This window comes from Centroberyx affinis, unplaced genomic scaffold (assembly GCF_046629955.1).
Source record: "Centroberyx affinis isolate AG114_WGS23_722 - 3 ecotype Tasmania unplaced genomic scaffold, CSIRO-AGI_Caff_v1 ptg002202l_1, whole genome shotgun sequence".
Classification (NCBI taxonomy): domain Eukaryota; kingdom Metazoa; phylum Chordata; class Actinopteri; order Beryciformes; family Berycidae; genus Centroberyx; species Centroberyx affinis.
The window spans coordinates 55,461-79,207 of NW_027280506.1; the positions used below are offsets into that span (position 1 = coordinate 55,461).

Sequence of the window (23,747 nt, forward strand, 5' to 3'; positions counted from 1 at the left end):
TTTTCAATCTTCTTTCCTCTAATCTCTTGTCATGTTTTCTCTTCGATTTGTCCCTTTCCTTTCCTTTGCTTCACCCTCCTTTCCTTTCCTTTCCTCTCTTCACCTCCTCTCTGAAAGATTCCTCTCCTTATATCTTCTGTCATTGCCTTTCTTCTTTTCCCTCTTCTTTCCTCTAATCTTTGTCATGTTTTCTCTTCAATTTGTTCCTTTCCTTTCCCTTCCTTTCCTTGCCTCTCTTCACCTCCTCTCCGAAAGATTCCTCTCCTTATATCTTCTCTCATCTCCTTTCCTCTTCCCTCTTCTTTCCTCTAATCTTGTCATGTTTTCTCTTCGATTTGTCCCTTTCCTTTCCTTTCGCCTCCTTTCCATTCCTCCCCTTCCTTTCCTTTCCCCTTCTCCCCTCCCTCTTCTCTCCTCCTGTCTTCTCAGTTTTCTCTTCTACATTCATTTCCCTCCTATTTCTTTCCTCCTTTCCTTTCCTTTCCTTGCCTCTCTTCACCTCCTCTCTGAAAGATTCCTCTCCTTATATCTACTCTCATCTCCTTTTCTCTTTTCCTCTAATCTCTTGTCATCTTTTCTCTTTGATTTTTCCTTTGCTTTCTTTTCCTTTCCTTTCCTCTTCTCCCCTCCCTCTTCTCTCTTCCTGTCTTCTCTTCTGCATTTCTTTCCTTCCTATTTCTCCTCCTTTCCTTTCCTCCCCTTGTCCTTTATCTCTTTCCATAGAAAGCCAGCAGTATCCCAGTAAAAGAGACAGGGACCTAGTCATCCTTCACTAATGGTAACCACACCACTTCCTGCCAACACAGACTGAGAGGGGGCATGATGAATATACACCCTGATTATTATAGCGCTACACACACACACATGCACACACACACACACACACACTAGCAAGTGTGTGTGTACACAAACACACACACACAGACAAACACATTAGTAATTGCTCTTGTCTCCATGTCCTAAAAGACTCCCACCTCTGTCCCCATCTGCCTTTTGTGCTCTCATGCATACAGGCAGACAGTGGTGGACAGCACACACACACGCACGCACACACACACACACACACACACGCACACACACACACACACACACACACACACACACACACACAAGCATCATCATCCACAGCCTCTCAACGGGGCTATGATCACCCTGCAGAATGATAAAGTTAGTGAGACATCAGTGCTCCCTCAGACATTTGTGCACGTGTGTGTGTGTGTGTGTGTGTGTGAGAGTGTGCACATGTGTGTGTGTGTGCGTGCGCGTGCGTGTGTCTTTTTCCAATGCTCTTTGAAGCCTGAAACAGACTTGAGGAGGGAGGTGGAGGGGGGGGGGGGGGGAACAAAGGTGGGCCGGTGCCAGGGAGAAACTTATGGCACCATTCCTCTTCCCCTAGCCGGGCAGAGGCATAGCCTTTACTGAGAGAGAGAGCCACCTTCTGTCACTCTGGGGGGGTGGAGGAGGAGGGGGGGTGGGAGGATGGAGGGAGGAGGGAGAGAGAGTAGCAGACAGAGAGAGAGAGAGAGAGAGAGAGAGAGAGAGAGAGAGAGAGAGAGAGAGAGAGAGAGAGAGAGAGAGAGAGAGAGAGAGAGAAGGAATAGCATCCTAAACAGAAGGGCATCCCGTCATTTTTTTTTTTTTTACCTGTCGGAAAAAAATCCAGCGTGCGATCGAGACTCTCAAACCTTCATAAATCTGAAAAGAATTTGAAAGATATCAACTCTCCTGAGCCCTTCGACCGATCATTTTTAGTCAAAAATAATCTTCGCAGGCGTGAAGATCACACTCAGCCCCCCCCCCCTCCCCCGAATAGATCCTATTCAAGAATAACCGCTCCAAACAAATAGCTTAAAACACAATCCCGCAAAAAAAAACCAGGAAAACGACTCCCCTTTCATTACTGAAAAAATGGGGAACTATCTCTCCTCCTGCTTCTTTTTTCCTTTTTTTTCTCTTCCTTTCTTCTCTTTTTTCTCTCCCCCTTCTCTCTCTCTCTCTCTCCACACAACTCCGGTTTTAGTGCGGCCATTCGCTAATAAATATAAATGTTTGTGATTAGCATCTCTGCGGCACAGGTGCATGTTTGTTGCGAGGGGAGGCTTGTTCATTAATTTTCAGCCGTGAAAAGTGCAGCGCGCCATGAACGGAGAGTCCAAATCGCACACACTGATAAATGAACGCACAGATTGTTAATGTACCATTGTAAGGCTGCTGCCTCCACCGGCTTTGGAGGAGAAAAAAAAAAAAAAAAAAGAGAGAGAGAGAGAGAGAGAGAGAGAGAGAGAGAAAGGGCCCACTGCCAAAAACAGGGCTGTGAGCACACACGCATACACACACACACACGTGCACGCTCTCACACACACACACACACACACTGGGTCCGAGAGGTGTGGCAGCCCTATTCAGAGGTCTAGATTAAACTGAATAGAGCTTTAGAGCGGGTGTGTTTTTTTTATCCTTACACATATAGCCAGGGATTATTTAGATTATATAGACAAGACGCCCCCTGCTGCGCGGCCTCTGGCATGTGTTGTCTAATTAGATTTGGTGGGGACTGGTATCTGCTGGTAACTATGGTGCTGGAAACCCCCTCATGTCTATATGGCTATATGTGGATCGGGCCTTGCAGATATAAAAAAAAAAAAATTTGGCGCAAAAAGAAAAGTGGATCTGCTCGGGCCTTGTGTACAGAACGCACACTGGCATTAAACTGTCATTTGGAGAACAGTGGACGGGTAAATCCTCACTGTTGTGTGAATGAGTCTTTTTATTATCATCTCCATGGCCATAATCATGATTTCCATATCTGGATTTTGTCCCCCTCCGCCACCGATTCAGTCTGGCTGGACAGCATCAGAGTCACGACATATATTTTAATTCGATATTCCATCTGAAAACCTGTTTTTTTTTTTTTTTTGGGGGGGGGAGGCCAAAACGCTCAGAACAGCGGCAAAAAAAAAAAGACCCGGGGAAGAGCAAACAAAGAGTCAAAATAAATAAAAATCAGCCGGAAAATGGCTTGTTTTTCAGGGGCTGTGAAAATGTTTTATTAGGGGACTGCCGAACACCTGCCTTAAAATGTCGTTTCAACATCTCCCGAATGCCATTTTGCTTAATTGACTTGGAAATGGCCCAAATGTATTGCTGAATGCGGTCTAATTAATATTAATAATAAATGCCATTATTAACATCAAAGAACATCTGGTGCCCCTGTTTACCCCACCGCCTTATATGTAACACATTCTGCCGCTGTTTTCATCTCGCAAACATTGCGGGGGTAAACAACAACGCCGTGCATTTTCCCCCCCAATATTTTTTTTTGTATTCTTAATCTTAAAATTTATTTCGTCTTTGGTGTTGTCGCCGTTGCTAGATGGGGTCACCGGTTTAAAAAAAAAAAAAAAAGAGATGAAGATGCTGTGTAAATGTGGGAACATCATCGCTTTTTTTCTCATCTCCCCCTCCCTCTCTTTCCTCCCTCCCATCCTGTCTCTTCTTCTTCTCCTTCTTCTTCTTCTTCTTGGTCTAGACCTGGTTGCCGTAATACCTTGGAGAGTTCCCAGCTCCCTAGTGTACACCCATACGCCAAAAAAAAAAAAAAAAAAAAAATCTGAAAAAAAAAGCTTCCAAAAGCATCTGCACGCTGGGAGAGCCCTGCATTAGGACTTTCTCGACGCCCATAAATCACGCACCAAATAACTTTAATCTAAAATTTCATTAAGTAGTCCTTGTCAGGTAGTAAAAGGAGGGGGATAATGCAGTGGTGTTTAATGATAATTGGTGTTTGGTTAATAAATTCTGCGAGTTCAGATTACTTTCTAGCAGTGGCTGGAATGCTAGCATCAGCAGTGTAACTAAACCTCAAATTGATTAACTCGCATGAACCAGACGCTCACAAAGATGGCAGTGGTCCAAATCAAAAAAAAAAAAAAAAAGAAAGAGAGAGAGAGGGGAAGAGAGGGGGGTGAGAGAGGGAGAGAGAGAGAGAGAGAGAGAGAGAGAGCATCAGGCCGGATGGTGTTGTGTTGCTCTGGTGTAAGGAAATCAAGTCCCCCGGGCGCATTTTTAAAAGCCTAATGCCTTTCAAATGATGTCATCACATTTTACTCTTTCTCTCTTTCCCTCCCTCCCTCCCTCTCTCCCTTTCTCTATCTCTCTCTCTCTCTCTCTCTCTCGGCCCAATCTCTCTTAATATCTTTCCCCTTTTCAAACTGTTTCCGTCAATCTTTTTCTCTCTCTCCCTCCTCCCCGATCGGTTATTTGGCTACGGGAGAGAGAGAGAGAGGGAGGGAGAGAGAGTGAGAGAGAGAGATGAAGAGAGATGGAGAGAGAGAGAGAGAGAGAGAGAGAGAGGGCCGGCGGGCTTCGACGGACGGGGGGAATCACGTGACGCATTAGAATAATGGCCGAGCGAGAAGCAAAACATCTTGTGTTTTTATGACTGATGTGCTTTTTTTTTTTTCCTGTTTTTTTTTTTTTTTTTTGCTTTCCCTCCCCAACCCGGTTTTATTTCCTGAAAGTGATATCATAGTAATCAAAACCGCAGAACGTTTAGAGTGCAAAGTGTGATTGAAAGAGCACCATTAAGGAACTGGCAACCCCCCCACACCCCCCACCCCACCCCACCCCACCTCACACCACCACCACCACACACACACACACACTCATCGGCTTTGTTGTTTCTTCTTCTTCTTGCTGTTGTTGTTGATTATTTTTATTTTTTTCCTTCTTCTGTTTTTATCCTCCATTAATGGGAACTGGGTGTGGTCGCCGCAAAGGAGGAGGCTGTGTGCGCCCGATCCCGGGGGGGCACTCTCGCACACACACACTCTCATACACACACACACACACACACACACACAGAGAGAGAGAGAGAGAGAAAGCTCCCTCTCAATTTATATATTTTGTCAGTCAGTCATGGAGGTTGCCCTGGTGGCGTATCCCCGCGGTGGCAGCCGATCGGTCGCTTCCTTTGCAAGATCCCGGTGACGTGCAGTAGGGAGGGGAGGGGAGAGGAGGAGGGGACGGGGGGGAGGGGGGGGGGGGGGATGTCACGCGCACACACACACACACACACACGCACAGTTAGTCAGAGGGGAAGTGTGTGAGTGTGAGTGCAGCAGACAGCAGGCAGAGTGACTGATACTCAGCCTGCCTCCCAGATGGCTGCTCAACTCTGCTCCAATCTGATCTCAGAGCCTTTGTTCTGGCATGTTCCATTACGCCGCCGTGACACCAGTAAAGGCAAGAGGGGAGAGGAGCTGGTCTCAGATCAGATACAGCTGAATTATACATGTATTTCTTTTTTTTTGTTGTTGTTTTTTGGGGGGGGGGGGTTCTTTTCTTGCTTTCTTTTTCCTGCTATCTCTGTGATATTCTTGTACTAGCACAGTCACAGTTTTTGCATTTGTCATGTTTTCTTTTTTTTCGGGGTAGGGGGGTGAAGGGGTGGGGGGGCGGTGAGGCACTATAGATAGGAGCAGTTTGAGTGTTGGAGTTTGACGGAAGGGTTTGGGGAAAAAAATAGGTAGTAGTGCGAATGTTTCATGAAATCATATTCTGTTACGGTGTCATTTTTGATACAAATCCTGTTTTTTTGCTGTAGGGATTAATGGCAAATTGAATATAACACATGTCAACCTAGCTTGGGCCCTTGACAGTGCTCCCAATAGCAAAGCAGTTAGGCTAGTGTTGGACTGATACAGTAGATTGGTTTGCTGATATTGGCCTTGTATTAAATATCAGATATTGACCAGCCATGCTGATGCATGATATGATGGAGGCTCCTCCCTGACCCAAGCAAGCTGCAAATAAATGCCATTGTCTTTATTAATTGAATTATTCAATCATGTTTTTTGTCAATTAATCCAAAGGCAGTAATGTATCCAGAAGTTTCCTTGACATTGAGTAGCTGTGGTGGGTCAGAATGTCATCAGTCTTGGTTTCAGTGGAGAGTTTTAGTGTCCCATGATGGTCTAAATGCTGTTTCAGAGGCTTTTCCACCCTGATAAGAATAAAACTCTGGGTAAAAACACTGAATACTGGTCAGTTTTGGCCTAAAAACGGCTAAATACACAACAAATATCTGCATCGGCCTTCTGAAACCCACCCAAGCCCTAACTCAAACAACATTTTGAGCAAGGAGAAAGAGTTATAGCAGCTGGCCTTAACAGCCTTTTATATACGGAGGCGATGGCTCACCTGTGACAATCATTTTAATGTTGTGTCTCCTACAGTGAATCCTCTTTGCATAAAAAAAAGGAGAGAGAGAGGGGAGCTGGGAAATGGAAAATCAATAGGTAGAGGGTGTCGACGGGCGATCGAGAGTCTCTCCCTGCACCCGGCGTGGAGCGATGACGCGTAATATATGGGGTGACCTTCAAAATGCCATAAATGTGTTGTGCAATAAAGTGTCAATATTTGTGGTTATACGGCGCAGGATGACTTTTACAGTAATTGGAACAGCCGTATTAAAAGCTGAGGATCAGTCAACTGATTAAAGACAAGCATGCTGGACGCCCAGCTAGGGCCTGGAATGACGTGCACACACACACACACACACACACACATGTATGTATGCACACCTATAGGCATGCATACACACACACGTCACACACACATATGTACCAGTGCAGGAAAGCACACCCCAAGTTGTGTTTTACCGTTCTTTGTAGTGTGTGCTGTGTGTGTGTGTGTGGGAATGTGTGAAGCCCATTCATTATTGAAGGGCTGTTATATGCCAGGAGAGCACACTCTCATCCTCTCAGTAGTGTGTCTTCCTCTTACAGGAGCACTATTAACCCTGACACACAAGGACGTGTGTGTGTGTGTGTGTGTGTGTGTGACAGACAGAGAGAGAGACAGTGAGACAGACAGTAGAGCCTGTGTGTGTGTGTGTGTGTGTGTCCATGGGTGTGTGTGTTCTCGTGTTTGTCCTGTTTCTAAGCTGTGTTTTGGGTTTTTTTAATTTTTGCCCCATCTGGGGCGGGCAGGTGGGCCAGTGTCTGTTACACGATCAGGGGAATCTTTGCCAAAAAGGGATCTGTACAGTAGATGGCTGTAAATATGTTTATGAGGAGGCAACTATGACTACAGTATGGTGCAGACCTGGACCAAGCACTGGGGGATTTCTTTTTTTCTTCTTTTTTTTTTTTAAACTGTCTAGAGGTCATTTTTAAATGCATTCAAATGAAAATGCAAATGACCGGGGGCGGCGGCGCAGCGCCGAAATTATTCAGGAAATATTAATCTCACCTGTGATATTTTTTACATACAATTATATTTCGCCGATTTGCTCGCATACGGCCGCGCGATATGGCGACTCGCGGAAAGTCACAGCATCCTTTGCGGCGCTGAGGGGATGTGTTTTAAATGAATACATCTTTCTTTTTAAGCAAAATTCACAATAAATGTTGTGGATTTACGCTCAAAACACTGCTGTTTTCCATTTTAACATATAAAGGGAGAAAGAAGTTGCCCCGGCCTCGCAAAATTTGTTTAATTTCCACTTCTTTTGTATGAGCAATGCAGTATCACATATTGAATCAAGCATTGTTGGTCATATTAAACCAAAATCCGGCATTTAACATCTACTTTTAAAGCTGAATTTAGTCTCTTTTCACTTAAAAAAACCCACTATGTGCAGCATTTAGACTCCGCCGAGTAGCAGCAGCTGGTATTTAGTATCTGCGTATTGTCAGCCGACTTACATTTCGGTTGCCTTTCAGTTTCAGTTGTGATAAATAGCCTTCAGCCTGATAGCAGCGCCGCTGAATGGAGTCGTGTGTTTAGTGTCAGTGTGGAAGAGGACTTGCTGACTTGGGCCTTTCCATTCTGTAAACCTTATTTGACTTCCCGACAGAGGAGGGGTGGAATGGGGCGGGCGGGGGGTGGGGGGTGGGGTGGGGGGGTGGAGCGGGAGAAAAGAAAAGATTAGGCTACTGTTAAAAAATGCTCCTTATTGTGCGGCGTGGTTGCCTAAGTGGGTTGCTCGATTTTGATTCTCTTTCTCTCTCTCTCTCCCTCTCTCTCTCTCTCTCTCTCTTTTCTTTCTCTCGGGCTGCCTCCCCACCCCTACGCACATACCGAATCATGCGCCGGGCCGGGAGAGAGAAAAGAAAATGAATCACATTTTTAACCTTATTTGTGCTCGGCTGGGTCACGCGCACGCACCCGGGCCCCGCTGCATAATTGTCGCCATGTAGGCCGTGTGTGTGTGTGTGTTTGTGTGTGTGTGTGTGTGCGCGAGCGTGTTTGTGATCAAAAAGCAGAACTATGGTTTCTCCCGCCATGGACTTTAACCTCCTTATCCACAAAGTAAGTGATTACAGCGCTTTTGAAGCTGCTGTAAATTCATGTCCGGTTGCATTAGTGACAGACCGGTTGCTTTGACTCTCAGCAAACATTTCCAGGTTGAACAGATGTTGAAAACTGTGTCTGAAATCTGCCAGTCGGGCTGAAATCAGGACTTCAATATCATCTTGATTTCAGCTCAAAACAGTTGCCAAAGCTGTTTTAATATTTGTTTTTTTTTTAAATAAAATTAATTGTCAAACATTTTGAGTTTGACGCTGAACTCCGCCAACCTCCCCCGCGCGGCGACGTCCATCAAAATGCTCCTGGAACTCAATACGGGTAATTTTTAATTTATCTTTTTTTTTTTTTTTTTTGATTTGAGACGAATCGAGCTCCGTCTCCGTGTCTTCCCTTTCAAGCGTTCTTGAACTGAACTCGTGTCGTCCCCGGGTCCCGCCGCCCAGAACGGGGGCCTTCGAGAAATCCGCCGACTGTCAGCACATCAGAGGCTCCCGAACCGTCCCGCGTACAAACCGGGGGCCAAGCGTGTACAATCTGATGATGACACCCTCACCTCGGATTGTGCTGCTGTCAACACGTTCCCAGGCTGTCGTTTTTTTTTCCGATTCCTACGCGCAAAGGTGATTGTGTTGATAACAGGCTGTTGTTGCGCTAAACTGCGTGTCGTTGTCGTTTTTTTTTTTTTTCGGGGGAGGGGGGCGGGGTCAAAGCCGTTATCACCCTATCATATCTCGTGACAGCTGCCTGTCAAAATCAGGTCGAGGGGGGGGAGAGAGAGACGCGAGGAGATCCCGCCATGCTGACACAGCCCGAATTTCTTTTTTTTTTTCTTTTTTTGCGTGTGTGTTTCTTTTCTTATTTTGCATTGTTAAGTCTCGCCGGCACCTGCCATATGCTTCACCGGGGGATGATGATGATAGCGGGGATAAAAAAAGAGAGAGAGAGACACTTGCGGAGGGAGGAGAAAAGAGAGGTGGCGGGTGGGTAGGTGGATGAGTGAGTGGGTGGGGGGGGGGGGGGTGGGGGAGTGGGAGTGGGAGCTCAGGCCGCTGGTGTTTCTAAAGAACCTGAAAAGCTTATGAACTGTCAGCGTTCTGTCAGAGAGGGAAAAATAGCGCGGGCCCCCGTGAACCCGTTTGATGCGTTTTGACTTTTGTGTGGCGTTCGCACATTTTCCAGCTTGGCGGCGGCAAAAGAGAGAGAGAGAGAGAGAGAGAGAGAGAGAGAGAGGGGGGACAATACAAGACAGACAGGAGGAGGAAAGAAAGGAAAGAAGAAGAAGAAGGAGAAGAAAAAAAAAAAGGGAAAGCGTTGTGTTGTGTTGTGATGTGTGGAGGGGCTGGTTTGAAGTGACACTCAACACACCTTCCATTTGTCTCTCCCTCCTTGTGTGTGTGTGTGTGTGTGTGTGTGTGCGTGTGTGTGTGCTCCAGATGTTGGGGAGGACCTGGGGAAGGCGGCGGGGAGCGCTCAGCCGTCTCTGTCCCAGCATCGAGAGCGGAGTCTGGCCTCGTCCTCCAAGGATTGCCCCTACTGTGGCAAGTCCTTCCGCACCTCCCATCATCTCAAAGTCCATCTGCGGATACACACAGGTCAGTCCACCTCCTCAGGTCATGTGACACGAGCCGAGCGCAGCGATCCCAGCCATGAAACATTTATTTCACTTCATGCAAAATTTACTTCACTAGTTGTACTGACATTCCCTCCTGGCTCAGACCGAAAAATCGTATCCTCTGATATGGATACGCTGCAGATTGTTGAATTAAATGGATATACTGTATATATATATATATATATATATATGTTAGAATTGATAAATACCGCACTGGTTGTTTGTGGGAAGCCCTTAACCTTTTCAACTCCCCACCAGTTGGTCCGTGATTACATGTTGCCCCTGCCAAGCTTTGTTCAAACCCGCAGAACTTTATTTTAAATTCTGGTCAAGATCCCAAGGTTTCCAAAGATACCAAATGTGTCACGCTGAATTAGAGGGAAATGTGTAGAAAATGATGCACAAACATCTAGATTTTTTTTCCATTTGATGTAATGGTGCAGCCATAAAGTCCTCAGTATAAGCAGCTGTAGCTTCAATGAAGCGTTGGAACCTGCAGATACAGAACATGGATGTGACATTGTCGTACAGTATGGGAAAAAATCTAACTTAAGGGGAATTTTAAGGAGAAAATCAGAGTTGAAGGGGTTAACCTGAACTGACTCTATTGCAATATTAAATTCTAAAATTTTAAAGTATGGAACACAAAAGGTGACACAAAATAGCTTCAAAAAAATCGATATCGGCAGCATCTTTCAAAAACCTTTAATGGTCGAACCCTTCTCATTAAAATGAATGATCTTTTCTGTATTGAAAGAAAGAAAGAAAGAAAGAAAGAACCTTACACACTAACTACCTCCATCAACATTAAGACCACAGATGGCCACAGTATCCAAATGACAGTATCAAAATAAGCGGCGCCATAAGCACCCTGTGATTCCCTGTCACCCATTTCATCTGCAATACATAATTCTCACCTATAACTCAGAATCCTGTTTGGTCCCCTGGATGTAATTGATTCCCCCAGAGATATTCTCTCTGCGGTCTTTACTTCATTAGATATTTGATTATAATGCGTTGCCTTCGAATTGATGTAAAAAACCTATTCACACCACTGTGGCAATATTCTAACAAGGAACCTGCGTTTCCCAACAGCGTCCCTCGCTGAGGCTGAGGGCCGTGGCTATTCTGTTTTTTTTTTTGTTTTTTTTCATCCTCATCATTTCATTGAGCTCTAATTAACACAACAAGGGTTCAGTGTCCTCCGATGACATCACTCAGAGGGCAATTTCACACTCGCTAACTCTCAATAACTTTCCAACCAAAACAAAGCCGGCCTGTCTGCGGGTTTGGGGGGATATGCGTGAGATGATGTGCCCGGTAGATTTCGCTTTATTTTACCGTCAAGCGCCCCGACGCTTTGAGCTTTGAGCGCTCGGCCCAACTTTGCGGCAACCTGTCCGCTGTGTGTGTGTGTGTGTGTGTGTGTGTGTGTGTGTGTGTGTGTTGCTGGGAGGTTAAGGCTCCAGTCAGAGTAATGATGTGGACTGTGGGCAGCGGCCAGGGTTGTAACCCACTGCGAGCTAGAAACGCCCCACTAACTATCCAGGTTAAAGTCACAATTACACCACACCGGGGGCACCTTACAGCAAGGACGCTGGGTTCTAGCTGCTGGACCTGGTGTGTGTGGAGTCGGCTGGGTGACTGGGACGATGGGGTTCCAGCCCTCCCAGCACGTCCCAGAGTGCAAACCAGCATACCCAGTATAGCCAAATTGGTGCATTTTTTATGTTTGGACACTCTTAGTGTAGAAGATGCTGCAATTATTCAAATTATTCAGTAGAAGTCTAGTCTAGTCTTGTTTATTTATATAGCCCTTTATCACTGACAAGTCTTAAAAGGCTTTTATATGCCATCATACGCATGTCATGTACCATACCACATCATGCATATACATACTACATCATATGCATCCTATACATACTTCATATACATCATTTTACTACATCATAGACGTACTATACATCAGTGGTTCTCAACCTGGGGTCCGGGGACCACCATGGGTCCTTGAGGGGGTTCTAGGGGGTCCCCAGCAAAATGATGAATTGTTAAACTTCATCATTATTTAATTTAGAAGAAGTTAACTCAATTACAGAATGTAGAACAATGACTATTTTGATCATAGTTTCACTGTTATCTCTCTACCTACAATACAGACAGTCATTCTGGACAAAATCATATCTAACAATAAAAATATTCTCAGATTTAGGTCCAATCAAATGGGGGTCCATGGCCCTAATGTGTACTAAATTAGGGGTCCTTGATATGAAAAAGGTTGAGAATCACTGCTATACATCATATACTACATCATATAGCCTACACCATAACAGAAGATAATGGAAGGCATGGTGGTTAGAGAAACTGTAACCAAAAGGTCACAAGTTTGACCCCAGTAACTTTGTTCATTGTAAGTCACTCTAGATCAGAGAATCAGCTAACTACCTGCAATATAAATGTAGATGCTTTTAACATCATTTTTAAGGTTTTTATTAAGTTTCCCTGTAGCATGAACAAAACACAGCTCCAGTTTATCCACCTTTTTAAGCTGACATCAATTTATGGCCTGAATTCCTAATATACAGCATAGTAAGTAGTGTCAATCCATTTTAAATTATATAATAATCGCATATTTCAAGGGAGAGAGGCATAAATTAATGTGTTTTTTTGTTTCTTTTGGCTATTGTGTGCCCTAATACGATCACAGACTAGAGGTCATAGTTTACCCAACGTTTTATTTACCGCAACATCACTGCAACACCACGCGACCACAGCACAGAGAGAGAAATGAACAGACTTTGAGTCATTTCTCTTCTCTCCACCAGAGATTCGTACTCCTCCAGTTCCTCAAGATGTTCTTGAAAAGCTCAGTCCGAACGTCCTGACCTTTTAGTCCGTTTCTGCACTTCACAACTATGTAATCCTTGAGTGCCGGCGGAGACGCTGGGGCTAAAACGCTCACAACTGAAAATGGAAATCCCCTTACAGCTGAGAAAAATCAATGCTAGCTTTTCTTCTTTTTCTCCGTCTCTCTCTCTCTCTCTCTAACTCTCTCCCTTGCATTTTTCTTTTTTTTTTTTCCCTCCTTCTCCATGCACTTAAAAGGCAGAATGGGAGACCACCCGCGCTGTAACCCCTTCTCCCTGCCTTAATAAGAGGCGCATACCTCAGGTCTGGAGGGGAATTAGAGAGAAGGCTGTATAGCATGGTAGCACGCCTGGTGTACTGACATAATTAGGATCCCCATGTTAAATAGCACATCCAGGTCACAGCCGGGCCATCCCCTGCAACGTTATGGTACTCTCTCTCTCTGTGTGTGTGTGTGTGTGTGTGTGTGTGTGTGTGTGTGTGTGTGTGTGCGCGCGCATGTGTGCGTTGGTGGCGGTTTTCGGGGGGCATCTGTTACCTAGCGGTGAGAGAGCTGAGTTATGTCTGCTTTGAGTGGTACAGTAAGGATCCCCTCGAGGGCCATATTTCATCCTGGAGGAAGCAGAGGCCTCATCCCAGGCCTGGCGTTAACTCGTGCAGCACACACACACACACACACACACACGCAGCAGTCTGGGGGTCCATCCACTTCCATCTGAATGTTACTTTTTACATCTCCCCTATCCTGATCTCCAAAATACATTAGAATACATGAAAAAAATCAAGGTTGAGGAAGATTTTCTGCACCTGGGACTATGAGGAAGGTGAAGTGAGGGTGCTGCGTTTTGGAATGGAATGCACCCTGGACCGGGGCCTATCTAAGCACAGAGCCTGAGCGTATAGCAGGGAGCGAAAAACAGCTTGATGCATCCACAACATGTGGCCTTTAAATCATCCCTATAACCTAATCACACCAACTCCACTGTGACACCCTGATTACATCCGCAAGATGACTTTTACAGCGGCTAAAGATCCCTCCCCGCGCTCGCTGACAATACGGAGAAATCCAGAGATGACAGCCGAACCCCCCTCCCTCCCCCCCTCCCCCCCTCCTTCATCCTAATGCAACGTGAGCGACACAATGGAGTTGCTTACCGAGCCGCTCGGGCCGGCATTGTGCGACGGCGACGCCGAGATTAATGAGCAGCTAACGCCAGCTTGAAAGGAATGAAGTGAATTTAAATTTCTCCCAAAAGTTAAAGAGCTAATGTTACAGTATTAATTTCCTCTTGAACAGTGAGTGGGAAAATATCCATTAGCGAAATTAACCACAGTTTTCTAGGTAGCTAACATTGTGCGGCTGTGGCGCTACAGTGTGGGGCCACAGCTAATGAACACACTGCAGAGGGTGATATTTCATTATACAAATTAATGCTCACATTTTAATGGGAAAGTCACATAATGAATCTAGGCTTCAGTGACAGCAATTAGAGGCCCAGATTGTCCCCTTCTGGACAAGGCACTATTTAGCAGTAAGCAGCTGTGTGTAAAAAATAAAAAGGTCCTCGCTCTTGACAATAGCCACACATAACTTCAGGCAGGGCGGCATAACCAATAAGAGTCCCCGCTCACCTTTAAACGAGGGGAGAGAGAGACGGAGAGAGAGAGAGAGGGAGGGAGAGGGAGAGAGAGAGAGAGGGGAGAGGCAGGCCTTGCCCATGTCACTTAACCTTAACCTAACCTTGTAATCAGGATGAATCAAGAGGGACCTGTGATCTCCCTCTCTATTCCTCTCTCTCCCTCTCCCTCCTCCCTCATTTTTCTCCCTCTCTCTACAAGCATATCTCTCCTTCTACCTTTTTTTTTCTGTCTTCAGTGCACCTCTCTCTCTCATTTCTCTCGCACTCGTTTTATTTTGAACGTCCATCATCAACAAGTCATTTAGTCTTATTTTCGGCCTTCAAATGTTGTTTTTCCTAAACCGAGAGAAACATTCTGCAGTGAGGAGAGACAGCTCCACTTGTTTCCAATGCAGCTTCACTTGTTTCAGGAATTTTCTAGAAATGAGTGTCAGTCTGTTGAACCCAGTCAGAATAAGGCAGATCACTGCACTGCTGTCAATAAAATGGCACTTGATTCTACAAAGTTGATTTGCATTGGAAACAAGTGAAGTTATCGAAGCCCAGTGGCAGATTTCTTCACTTATTTTAAGAAAATGACAATTTTAGGACTCAATAATAGACTAAATGACTTGTTAAGATCATATTGATAGACTTCATATACTGTATAAGCCATTCGGTGGCACATGTGTATGTACTGGACATTTATAGTGTTGAACTGAACCTTTAACCTTGTGCCATGTTCAACTCACTGAGCTGCCACCAACTCCAGCAGATATACTTAAACCAGATGTAAAGCAACTTCCATTTCTCTCTCAACCTCAGACATCCCATTGGTGTTTTTTTTATTTTTATTTTTTTATTTTTCCATCTGCTTCTCACCATTCCGCTTTCCGGGCCAAGAGGAAATTCATCTTACAGTATGTCATATCTATTAAGCCATTTTAATTGCCCCTCCATACAGGTCCGGGGTGTTTACCCTCACTTGTTTCTATGGCGCCGTCACAATTCATACAAAGCCAGATGAAATCAGCATAAGCGACATAAAGTGGAAACATACCGCAGAGGAACAGACCCCAGCGCAGCCATCGGAGGGGGGGAGGGGGGGGGGGACGATTTATATCCACCAAGGTGTCACTTAGACGTTTATGAGCGCTAGTTTCTCAAAATCGAACCCAAAGTCGGTGGATTTCCGCCCCTTTTCCATCCTTTCGCGCTTCACCTTTGTCAGAAACTGAAAAACGTGAAACAAAGTGGAGGAGGGCAACAACAAAAAAGTTTACCGTTCTATTTATAACTCCCAAATAGCAATTTCCTGGTTTTGTGGCGGCAGTGATCTGTCATGTGGCTGGGAGGTTGTGCTGTTTGCGCTGATATCAATTAAAAGTGGATTAACGGGTACATAATGACCTTTAGCAGTAAATTGTGTGTAATGTTGCAAGGCAGGATACAGTATATTCCCCAGATGTCACACCAGGCCCCTGACGTATGATGGAGCAGATGTCTTAGCCAGTCCAAATGGCCCTCTAAGACACACACACACACACACAGTCACACACACTCTGGCTCAGGCAGACAGGCACACACGTAAACATGTGTTCACACACACCCCGACTGATGCACACACACACACACACACACACACCCCGACTGATGCACACACACACACACACACACACGGATAGATGCAGACATGTGCGCACTCCTCCATCTCCCTCGCACCGGAGATATATTTAAATGCTTCGTTTTTAATGGAGAACGGCAATAAACTGATCACTCTCTGAGGGCAGTTGTATTTATTTGCAGTGGGGCTCGCTCCGTACACATCAAAGGGGAGTGTCAAACATACAATTTTCGGTGCTTTTCATTCTTATTTTAGATACATGGATGGAACATTAATCTTTATTTTCCCCCATGAACATTAACAACCTCTTATAAGGGGGGGGGGGAGAGAAAAAAAGGCAGAGGAGGAGGGGGGGAAAAAAATCAGATCAGTCTAATTTCTGTCTAATTTGGCTCCTAGAATATCATTTTGTCCAGTTAGAGGAATTGAGAATGATCATTTGCATCAGGGACGTTTCCTTATTAAATCAGCGCTGAGCCTCTGTTCGCCAGCTCACAGGAGAAGCACTTATTGGGTTAAAAGCTCATCTCGCGTGGTTTATTTTAAATATACTCTATGCTTCATAGCCACTCTAGTGTAAAAGAAAAGATATCAAATCACTCCGTCTTTTCTATCTATAGTCAGGACGATCTGTCTCGGCCGCCTGCACTCTCTCCCCCTCTCCATCTTTCCCTCTCTCTCTCTCTCTCTCTCTCTTCAGCTTTTTCCACTTTCTCTTTTCTTTTGTATTCCCCTCCTATTCTTTTCTCTGCTGTATCAATATTGTATTGAGTTGGTGTTTGTGGCCCTTTATTTGAGAACTCTGCAGTAGGTCTGCAGATCGCAGAGTCTTTTTCTGGAATGGTGCCCTCCAAATAATGATAAATTACTTGAGCAGTATGCCATTTGCTAATTATATCCATGATTTACTACACAGCCCGACTTAAATCATTCAAACCAGCCTTGCGTAACAATGCAAATTTTTTTCGTTTATAAAATGGTTTCCATGTGTATAATCTAAACATTTTATGGCCATATATATATATAGACGCGCGCACACACACACAACACTTGACAAACATCCCCTTTTTTTATTCTTGATTTTTTCCACCAATCCCCCTCTTTCTCTCCCTCTCACTCTCCACACAGTCAATCTGTTATCCTTCTAACAGAAATTCCATTCTGGGAACTTTTTATATGTATATAAAAAATCAAGCTTAGCATTTTTTTCCCCCCTCTCTGTTCATTGTTTAATGAATCCAAATCTGGCTCACACTCCAAGCCTATTATAATTGCTAGCAGGATGCGTTCTATTTCAACATAAGTAAGTATCATTCCAATGGAAGATCCACTTCTGGCAGAATTATGCTGCTGTTTTACCATTATCAAGAATATTCATGAATATGGATGTGCAGCGTAAATAAGTATATGTAAATGTTTCACAATAGATTCGCCCCCTCTTTTTAATATAAATCACTTTGATCTGTATACACTTCAGTGAATCATATTGTTTTTTTTATCATAGGGCTACACTGCAACATCGAAACACAAGCATGTGGTTCACATATGTCCCCTGCAGATTTTTCCCTTTTTTTTTTTTTTTTCATCTTTTCATTGACTCAGTTCTACATCGGAGTGTATCATCCATATTTTGTTCCCAGCGCAGCGCAGTGTGCCGACGGTTGGGGAGATCTTCTGCTGCGGCTGATTTATGCTCCTCAAGATAAACTGCAAATAGGGAATGTCCGAGAAATTGCACTCTCATCGCCAAGGCACAGGCCTGACAGCAAACAAGGCCAAAACAGAGGCAGGATGAGCCCACCGCAGGCTGACACACACACGCGCACGCACACACACACACACACAGATCCACATAAATACACACAAACAGAGGCCCGGCCGCGCCCTCAGCCCTCGCTCATGCAAACAGAGATAGCATCGAGACAGTTTTGTTGTCAGTTGAAAATATTATCTCTTGTAGTGGACTGAAAGCACCATATGGTGAAATGTTTTTTATGGTGTTGATGTGAGTGATGGCTCACTTGGCGGGGCTGGATCGAGCTGGATCGACCCATATTCAGATGCCTACCCCCCCACCCCCCCATTCTCCCCCACACCCCCACCACACACACACACACACACACAAACAACAAATGGAGCAGAGCCGAAAGGAGAGAAGAGACAGGACTGAATGCGGAATCGTGTTCTGTGTTGCTTTGTGTTGTGGTCTCGTCATATGTCTTCATATCTCTTCATAACTCTTGTGTTGTATTTTGTCTTTCTGAGCTGCTGCTTCTTCTCAGTTATATTTTTTCACCTTCTTTTTCCTCTCAGGCCATTTTCGGAGGGGGGGGGTTCTAATTTGCGTGTGTTTTGATGCCAACCTAATGCAAAGCAATTACTAAACATCTTCTTATTTTATGATAGTTAATGAAATGCATATCTTTTTTTTTTTTTTTTTTTTAGCTCTATTCATTTGACCTCATTTTCTTCGTTCAGGGAGGTTACATGACCCTAGGGTCCACATTCCCTGCTCCAATAAATAGGCTTTGATATCCAGTCAATCTAATAATCAGGTTAATTATTCAATCTTTCTCCCTCTCTCTTCCTCTCTCTGTCTCTCTGTCTCTCTCTTGGCCTCTCAGGAGAGAAACCCTACCGATGCCCTCATTGTGACTATGCTGGCACCCAGTCTGCCAGTCTGAAGTACCACCTGGAGCGCCACCACCGCGAACGCCAGAACGGCGCCACCGGCCCGTCCTCTGGCCACACCCCCTCCTCCGAGCACAAAGAGGATCACGGGAAGTCAGCCGGTGGCGGCATCTTCGCTCGCCCGGACGTCCTCCGCAACGTTTTCAAGGGCATGCCCCCCAACCTGGACTTCAGGGGAGGTCCGCTGCTGCCGCACCAGTGGGCGCCGCCCGGCATGATGTCTCCGCGCGACCGAGACCGCGAGAGGGAACGTGGAGACCGCCATTTTGACTCCGCCTCGGCAGCCGAGAACATGAAGACTTCCGCCGACGGCCCGTCCACTCTGGTCTCGACGGCGACGGACAGTCCTGCCAGCTTCTCTGACCTGGGCAGGGCCTACCAAAGCATGATGGGAAATGGCGTCCACTTTCAAGGTTCTCTCCAGGCCTTCATGGACAGCTTTGTGCTCAGCTCCATGAAGAAGGACATGAAGGACAACCAGAGTCCAGTCCAGCTCCAGAGCCAGCGCTACTATGACAGCGGTGAGCCCAAAGCCAAGAGGGCCGCCTCGGCCGACCCGGACAGAGAGGAGAGGGCCGAGGTGAAGCAGAACTCGGAGCCAGGCAAGCCCGGATCCCAGTACGAACCGCTGGACCTGTCTGTGTCGGTCCGGCCCGAGTCCGCGTCCGGTTCTCTTCCCGGCTCCTCGGTCACCATCCAGGATAACGTGGCCTGGCACGGCTGCCTCTTCTGCTCCTTCTCCACTGCCTCCCTGGAGCTCATGGCCCTCCACCTCCAGGCCAACCACCTAGGGAAAGCCCAACAGCAGCGCTCCGACACAGGCAAGGAGCTCCACGGAGAGGCCTCCACCACCACCTCCACCCACCACTCCTCCAGCACCAAGACCTCTGGTCTGACCCTTGACAGAGATGGAGAGAGAGATGGAGAAAAGACCCAGGGAGGCTGGAACAACCACATGGACCCTCCCCACAACCCCTTCCAGAGTGACTTCTACAGGCAGTACGGAGGCCTGTATGATGGATCCCCAAGGGCCAACCAGGGCCTCCAGGGGTATGGAGCTCCAGCAGACCAGGGGCTGGACCTGCCCAGCCAGGCTGTGGGAGGAGCATCTTCCGCTGGGGACGACCAGACTTCTGATAGGGGCTCCTGCGGAGAGGCCGAGGAGGACCAGGGCGGCTCCGACGACGAGGCTGTAAAAGCTGGCGAGTGCAGTGCCAGCGAGACCCCGTCGCCCACCCCCAAGAGACAGCAGCGCCAGAATCACTCCGACGAAGAAGAAGAGGAGGAAGGAGCGGCCGAAGAGGAGGAGGAAAGAGAGGAGGATGGACAAATGGACATGGAGAGAGAGGAAGAAGAAAGTCCTGCCTCCGACCGCCTCCAGAACCACCCCAAACAGCTCCAAGGCGACGCCTCTCCGCCGCCGCCCCAGATGAGCGGAGCCGGTCTGGCCGGATCGTCCTCCGCCATGACCCCGCTCTCTCTGGGCGCCCAACCCCAGAACCAAGGCCTGTCCCTGGAGAAGCAGTGGCAGCAGGGCCTGGGCCTCCTGTCGTCCCCCGGGGGTCCTCCGGGACTGCTGAAGGCCGAGCAGCAGACCCACCTAGAGCAGCAGATGAACATGAACATGCTGTCGGTCCTCAGAGCCTACAGCAACGACAACCTCGCCGCCTTCAACGGCCTGGGAGGCGGAGTGGGAGGAGCACCCATGGGGGGCATGAAGAGGCCAGACGTACCCGGTGAGTGTGTGTTTAACCCCCCTGTCGGCACTGTACTCACCGTAAAACACAGATATCCTCACCAATAGAAAGCAGCACACACAAACAGCCATGCAGATATACACTTGTGTCTCAAATTCAATTTCCCCATCACCGCACACATACACACTAAACACACAAGACAAACACATATACATTTTTTTTCCCTGACACCCACAAAGGAATCTCAGACACTCACTAAAGGCCTCGAGATTGGCTCTGAAGTGATTTCAGCCTTATTTCAAGCAAGTTTAGAAGCTATCGGCCTGGCGAGTAGCAACAGATTAATCTTTATTACACGTTTATATTACTGGGAGTGCGGCGCCTCCCTCCCTCTCCACGGCATGGAGGGAATAACCCTGGGTGAGCGAGAGCAGGACCTCGGCTCCCCGTGCCATCTCCTCCACATGTCTCTTAACTATCTTAGCTCTCATAAAGCCGCCTCCCAAAAGCCCATTACTTTATAAGACTCGCCGATCTATGACCCTGTGAAAAATGAACTGTCAGCTTTCATGATTCTGCTAAGGTTACAGCCGCTCCTTGAGACTGAAGAAGGAAGTCTTTTTTTATTTTTTTTATTTATTTATTTTTTTCCACAGTGCCCTTTTGCAGTTTAGGGGTGGTTGGGGAAAAAATCTTTAGGAAGAAAGTAAAAGACCAAGCTTGGAGTTGTACTTTCAAACAGTGACTCATGCACACCACAAAGCCAGAGATGGTAGAACAGAAAAAGACACAATCCTGCAAGTATTAGCTGATATCCCATCAATGGCAACTCGATTATGTTGTAAATAAATAGAGAGGTTTGACTGAGTTGCCAATTTTCCACATCTAATTCTAAGTACATACTGGAAGATATATATTCAGTCATTCATTAAATGCCATACACTGCTGTGTGTTGTAGCTACCTGGATTAAATTACAATATTTACTCCGCCGCACACTGTCAGCAAACACAGAGTGGCGAAATAGAAAAAATAATTTCTTAGAACAGCAATCCTTTTGCAGATTGTTTCAAAATTAATCCGCAAAACATCCTGTTTTTCATCTTTAGTGAGCATTCAATATGGCCAAATATGGTAGTTTATTGCAAGCAATCATGTGCAACAATAATAGGTCTTTTGTTTTTGTGGATAACAGAAGAATGAAACATTTGTACTGGAAACATTAGAGCTCATGTTTACAGGCACGCTTTCATCAAGAATGCAGTGGAAGATATACAAACCTATAATAATTATGTGACCCCTTTGATAATGAAGCGACACAGCAGCATGTGTCGATCTGACCTTTCCATCTGACACAACATTATCTGTTGTCATGGAACCGGGCTCTCTGCATATCTTACCATCGCGAAGGTATTTTCATCTCCGTGAATATGAGTACCATATTTTTTTTTATTTAATAGTGCGATGCCTTTGTGTGAAAATGCCCTCCTTATTGTCTAATCAGGACGTTGTGTGACGTCGACAGTTCCCCCTGCAACTAGGAACGCTTGACCTTTTTAGATAAGGCTTTGTCTACGGAACAAAAGCCTTTCTTACATGTTGTGTTTTTGTCCTAGTCCGAGTCAGGCTTTCATTGTAATAAGAAAGCCCAGCTAGTGATTATGTATCCAACCTCGTGGCAATAGATACCCACATACCCGTGACCCCGTTCAAACCTCTTGGATGGCACGAGGATAGCATGGAAAAACAGAAAAGATCAGAGGGAGCAGTAGTTAAATCAATCCATACAGTGGATGTGTGTGTGTGTGTGTGTGTGTGTGTTCTTGTACTGAGTGTGTCACCACTTTAGCCTTCATTTGCTACTGTAAAATAACATTTAGGAAAGCAAGGGCATGTTTCTTTCACCTCAAACCAGAATGCTGAGGCAGACTCCAGCCTCTAGACTAAGAATAATAAAACTAAGAATGAATGAATGAATGAATGAAAAGATGATATTTCTGTTGGATCTTGTTTGAGTCATGTCTACTTGTTGATCAAAGTTGGGGTCCAGCCCAATCTCTCTATCACTATTACTGCTGCTAATACTATGACTACTATAACTAATACTAATACTACTAGTACTTTTACTATTGCTACTATAGCTACTACTACTGCTACAAGTTGTAGCATTACTACTTACCCCTGCTAATATTACTATTACTATTACTAATACTATTATTACTACTGCTACTACTGCTAGTACTCTTACTTATACTGCTACTATTACTATTACTATTACCATTGCTACTCCTACTATGGATGAACATGCTGTATGGATGAGAAAATAGACACAATTACAGCAGCCCTTTGTGTCCACTTGTCAAATCCTTGTGTTGGGGGTCACCAACGGTGGGAAGAGCAAGAGCCACACATTCCACTGTTATTTGGCGGATGGGGTGGAGGTGGGGGTGGAGGTGGAGGTGGAGGTGGTGGGGGAGAGGGGGGTTTGCAAAGACATCCGCAAAACTCAATTCAGACCTAGCAAAATGTGATTATCTGGAGTGGGTTTGCATTAGGTTTGTATGCAAATAGAGCATAAATCATTAATATCGAAAATTCTCCCCTGAATTCGCGCTGCCTGTTGTAGGGCACGCGCCGCACGTCTGGAGTGGCCGCCTCTTCATTATTATGCTCAGAGGAGGAGGAGGGGGGGGGGGGGGGGGTGCAATGTACATGTATCTACACACACTCTCACATACACACAGATGCACACACACGTTCACACATCCATAGTCTCGAACCACACCTCCCCAAATTGGCCCGGGGATTGAATTTATCAATAAATGACATTAACAGCAGCAGTGGCCGCGAGGTCTCTGTAATCAGACAAGGTATCTGGTTACTGAGGTACAGTATGCAGCGCAAAGATTGATATGAGCCTGCGCCGTTTGCTGTGCTGTAGATGTGCTTAACACAATCAATACTTGGCTGCAGCGGAGACCTATCTATAGCCATGCATTATCAAACATGAAGTATTACATTATTCGAACGGTGCCGTACATGCCACGGCTGCACGCGAACACCGCTCCTCGCGCCGTATTACTTACATCGCCGCAACCCCATCATTCATTTAATATATTAATTGTGGGCCCGGGACTTCAGTGGGCTGAGATTGACAAGCTGAAGAGGGCGTGTGTTGACAGAAGTGTGGCTCCGTGGGGCTTGGATGGGCGCGCTCAGGTTTTCTGAGAGAGGAGAAAATGGCAGAGCGCGTCAGCTGAGCACCTCTCGCAATTTGAGAAGTAGGCTACAGTACGTAAACAATGAGCGAGGGGAAGGGAGGGAG

The 23,747-nt window shown here is 46.0% G+C and overlaps 1 protein-coding gene across 1 annotated transcript in view; it reads left to right on the plus strand.

Annotated features, from left to right (window-relative positions):
* Positions 1-20,463, plus strand: part of znf536 (zinc finger protein 536) — a gene marked incomplete at its 3' end in the record, with an annotated part of 52,716 nt that extends 32,253 nt beyond the window's left edge. The window contains exons 3-4 of the mRNA XM_071532516.1: positions 9,750-9,908; positions 18,661-20,463. Of these exons, the coding sequence (XP_071388617.1) occupies positions 9,750-9,908; positions 18,661-20,463 (1,962 nt within the window). The remainder of the gene's footprint in view (positions 1-9,749; positions 9,909-18,660) is intronic.
* Positions 20,464-23,747: the final 3,284 nt, after the last annotated feature.